The 5,000-nt window shown below is 44.5% G+C and overlaps 1 protein-coding gene across 1 annotated transcript in view; it reads left to right on the top strand.

Moving 5' to 3' along the window:
- Window positions 1-5,000, top strand: part of sema3ab (sema domain, immunoglobulin domain (Ig), short basic domain, secreted, (semaphorin) 3Ab) — a 28,174-nt gene that overhangs the window by 6,814 nt on the left and 16,360 nt on the right. The window contains exons 2-3 of the mRNA XM_084476980.1: window positions 2,027-2,187; window positions 3,151-3,213. Of these exons, the coding sequence (XP_084333106.1) occupies window positions 2,027-2,187; window positions 3,151-3,213 (224 nt within the window). The remainder of the gene's footprint in view (window positions 1-2,026; window positions 2,188-3,150; window positions 3,214-5,000) is intronic.

The raw sequence follows: 5,000 nt of genomic DNA on the forward strand, positions 1-5,000 counted from the left end.
TTATTGATCCCTGGGGGGAATGTGTTTAGCAGTTAATAAAGAAGTACATATATTACTAAATACAATCATAAATCAGTGAAACAATGCCATAAAAAGAGACTCATAGTAATAAAAAGATAAAGAGATGATCAAAATTATCTTTTTGCTCTTTATATTATTAAGATTTTTTGATTGTATATAGTTTTATTGATTTAAGGTTGTATTTATTGATCCATATATATATATATAAATAATATTAAAAATATTAGATAAGTAACATTAGTGCAGTCTTCTTGCTTTCTCTCTTTCTCTCTCTTTCTCTCTCTCTCTCTCTCCCTCTCTCTCTCCCTCTCTCTCTCAGGCTCTGACACAGTTCAGGATAGAACACTTTCTCTCCTCTAAATCTTTTATAAGCTGTTTTGTTATTTACTCAACGAGAGAAAGCACAAACAGAGATTGAGAGAGCAGGGGAGAGGGTGAGAAAATGAAAGCAACAAACGTTGATGTTTCTCACACTCCTTCCTCTCCAAACTTCTGCTCTCGTATGTGTGGGTGGCCACTGCAGAGGTCAGCATGTGAACCAACACTCTGGGTGCCAAATCAGGTGTGTGCATGTGTGTGTGTGTGTGTGTGTGTGTGTGTACTAAGTGTGCGTTTGCGCTAGGATGTGTGTATGTGTGTTTGTGTGAGTGTGTATGTTTTACTTGTGTCCATGCACGTTCAGGGCTTAGAACATTTTGTGAATTCTAATTTAAGCCTTTTAAAATGTGTGTGTGTGTGTGTGTGTGTGTGTGTGTGTGTGTGTGTGTGTTTGCGCGAGTGTGTGTTGTTGTTATGAGGCGCTCCATAGTTCAACATTGGAAATTAGTTTTCCATTGTGTGTGCAAATCTTCATACTAGGTCAAACTTGGCACATTCAGGAGATTACACAGCGAAACATCCAATAATACATTACACTGAATGGCTGTTGTGGTGAAGACAAATCCGCAGGTTTCTACTGTGGAATATCACCAGAACACAACGACAACATCATGTTTTCCCCCTAGTTTTTCCACCAAAAGCCTCCAGCAGCACTGGTTGGCTGCCCTAGTCAAGGTCAGAGTTTGCGGCAGCCAGAGAGCTTTGTCATTGGCTCCCAGTGAAACCATTATTTCGCCCAGTCCAAAATGTCTTGGCATTCACTCACCAACAGCCTCTCGACAGCTTAGATTTTCCTTTTTTTCTCTTGGCACCGTCATCCATCTATAATCTGTTTGTGTTGTTGTTGAACTACTGGAGGAAGATAAACAACCACTGCAGAATACTGACGCTGTTTATTTTCTAATTAACTAAATGAAAAAGCCTTGAAGTGAACTGAAGTGGAGAGGCGATAAAGAGCCTAAAGATATCGATGGACCAGAAATAGCGGAACAGCGGTCAGGCAGGGCTTTAGTCCTTATAGTCATGTCACATTATGCAGTCTGTTACAGGTAACCTGAAGTTTTCACTTGTAATCCCTGCACTGCTAATACACAACTAGTGCATTGCATGCCTGTTCTGAATGGGTTCATCCAAACAACTTCATACATGACACAGCGCTTCCTTTGGTCCTCAGCCATACAACCGCCAAGTGTGAAGTCCATCGGATGAACAGTTGTTGAGAAAATCGATGGACATGCAAACATACAATTGATACATAAATGCACACATACAGAGACTCCTTGGTATCATTATAGCAATCCAACAAGTCTGCCTGTGCAAAATATGTAAAGTAACATGTGTCTTATGTGTTGTATGTTGTTTGTTTTATTGTATTATATTGATTGCTGCTGCAGTCTTTAGAGGTTGTTAATTTACCCAGTTGAATAAAGGTTCAATACAAAATAGTGAGCAATTATTTCCCTCTAAGATCTTACGTAGCAGTTATTATTTCTGTATTTTTTAGTATCCAACAAATCAGTCCTGGATATTGCACCATTCCATTTTTGCAGTGAATCATTTTGTCATGACAACTGGCATCAGTTTGCATGACCTAAAATGCATTAATACATTATTATTTCCTTTGCAGAAATGCTCCAGTCTAACAACCTGGTGACATTCGATGGCCTGGCCAACAGCTCGGCTTACCACACATTCCTGCTGGATGAGGAGAAAGGCAGGCTTGTGGTGGGGGCCAAAGACCACATCTTCTCCTTCAACCTCCTCAACATCAGCAAGGACTACTCCCAAGTAAGAACTCCAAACTCTTTCCATCTACTGACTGAAAGGGACCAGATACTGATGGTTTAACTTGGTAAATCCAGCTCACTGCTTGCCGACATAAATCTCATCCTAATGCTGCAATCTACAGCCTCCAAAACGTCCATCCATCCACTCATGATACACCCACTTACATAGCCACTTGTTCATCCATCCATCCATCTATCAGTCCATCCATCCACCCACTCATAACACGCCCACTTAAATAACCATGCATTCATCAATCCATCCATCCAATTCACCCATCCCTCTAACCAACCAGCCATTCAAGCCACTGATCGGTCTGTGTCTTCCGCCACAAGTGTCTAAATCTTCATCCGGATTGCCAGTCAAAGGTCTCGGTATACAGGGACCTTGTTTCTTATAGAAAAGTGCCTCATTCATATTTCAGACCAGAGCTGTCGCACAGGATCACACGCTCCACCAGGCAGGACGGTCGCTCTCTACACCTGAATGAATAATGGAATAAACGGAAACAAGATGGAGAACAAATCGTGCTGTGGCCACGTCCCCCCAACACTGCTGCACGCGCACGGAACAAACCACTCTCTTATCTTCAGCGCGCTCACGGCCCCCGGCCCCACCAGACGCATTGGTCTCGCCCTGGCCATCCCGTTCAGTTTGAATTGGACGTGGCGCGCAGGAAACGGTTGGACAAAAGTTCTCCCTGCTATATGTAAATGAACACGTAGTGCGGTGCCGGTTTGGCCATGTGATTGGACCGTCGACACTCACTCAGTGAACACATCCACCGACAGCGTTGTAAACTCCCACAGGAAAGCAGCCGGAGAGGCTGCACCAGTTGCCTGGTTCATTTGTGGCGTATGGTGGGGCCCTGATAGACTTGCTTCATCCCCCCACATTGCTACTCTGCTGTGCATTGGTTTTGATTGTGTTCTGCATGGTCTCATGTCCCCTGTGTTTGCTCTACAGATCCCCTGGCCCCCGTCCACCACCAGGAGGGATGAATGCAAATGGGCAGGGAAGGACCTCTCGGTAAGTGCCGCATCCGTACGACCGTATCCCGCTTCTCTTGCGTACGTACTGTATGTCCTCCCTATTCTTTATTCTTCACAATCACACATCCTTTTGTTTTCTTATGGTTGTATTGGAAGTTATGGATCAATACAAAAAATAGTTATGTAAAAGACTTTATGTTTGTCTGGTATCAACGGTATCTATAGTACGATGATCCATGTATCGTTTTCAGCTTGCTGCAAAGCTATCAGCGTTGGAATAGTCATTTAATCTGTCACATCTGTCTCACTGATCACACATCTGACCCTAATCCTCAGAACAAACATCAAGGTCATTGTTTGACCTGAATTACTCAAGCCAGTGGAATTTACTGTACACACAGATGGGGCTTCTGCAAATGTAAACTTTCTCTTTCTGTTTCAATGGGACCATGGTTCAATCGTAGACCACTATTTAAAGGTCAAAGTGCTGAAACCGACAATGAAGCAGAAGGGGTTTTTGGATGAGCCTTTAGGGAAACTAGCTTGAAACTGTAACCAATAAGGGCACAGCTTTGTTTGATGACACCAGTCCTGGGTGAGAGCGCTTCCTCTTTGGGAATGTTAAATCGTTGTATCATTTATGATCAACCCGCCGGGTGAGATGTCTCATCCAGACCCGAGCGTCCCCAGACGACTTAAACACTCGGATGACAAGCAAGATAAGCGGAAGCTTGTTCAGCGTAGTGGTGCCTCGCCCACAACCGCTCGCTGCTCCCGCTCCTACAAAACGCAGCTCTGAGGTCCCCGTCTCCGCCTGCCTCCCCGAGGCCTGAGGCATGACCCGCTGGTTCACAGGCAAACACACAGCAACAACAGCCCCTGTTTTCACATCGACTCACAGTAACCCTGGTGCTTTTGGCGAGCGCTCCCCTTTCTGCCCTTCTGCGGGGGGACTGATTTGAAGAGCATCGGAGCCCTTTTGTTTGTGTGTGTTTTTCTGTAAACATTCTGCTACGGATGAATGGGCCTCCCGTGAAGGGTGGTCTTTGTGCGAAGCGGGCTCGGTAAGCCGGAGAGCGAGCGAAAGTTCAGAGAGAGAGAGAGAGAGAGAGCGGCTGATAGAGGGAATCAAAGTCGGCCGATGTTCTGTGGGCTGAATTCAAAGGAAACATTTCCGAGGCTGAATGGGAAAAGAGGGCAAGGGGTTAGGGGTTATGAAAGATGTTCAGGTCGAATTTATTTGACTTTCCCAACCGTTTGCACGCACACAATGAATAGCTTCAGAAAAAACTTTTCCTTTTCTTACTTTCTGTTTGAACTTTGAACAGTTTCAATGCGATGAAACACTTTTGGATCATAACCAAGAAGGCGCATTTTATTCAGAGAACTGTGTCGATAGGCCTTTTTAATACCATCACACTATGACTTTCTTAGAGGCAGGATCATGTCAAGGAAACTAGGATTGTTAAAGCATACATAAAAATCAATTTTGGCTCCTTCCTTAGCTGAAGAACAGCCTGTACATGCTCCATGGGTTGCAATTACTTAATCGGCTGCTACTCGAACAAAATCACCCATTCAGGCTGCAACATCTGCAGAAACAAAGCTGTGGACATCACCAAAAGGCCTACGCACCCCAGTCTGCCATCGACCCCGTTAAACAAGACCAGCAGAGTTTTGCGTCGTCCGTCTCCCCTCCTTCTATTTATTTTTTCCCGGTGTGATGACACGTCAGTATTCATTTGAGGTCACTTCTCAGGCACGTGCTGACATAGCAATAGGAAAACTGGTCACTGGGCACCGAAGCTTTACATACCACAGAGC

The sequence above is a fragment of the Micromesistius poutassou genome, assembly GCF_964030765.1.
Source record: "Micromesistius poutassou genome assembly, chromosome: 13".
Taxonomy (NCBI): Eukaryota; Metazoa; Chordata; class Actinopteri; order Gadiformes; family Gadidae; genus Micromesistius; species Micromesistius poutassou.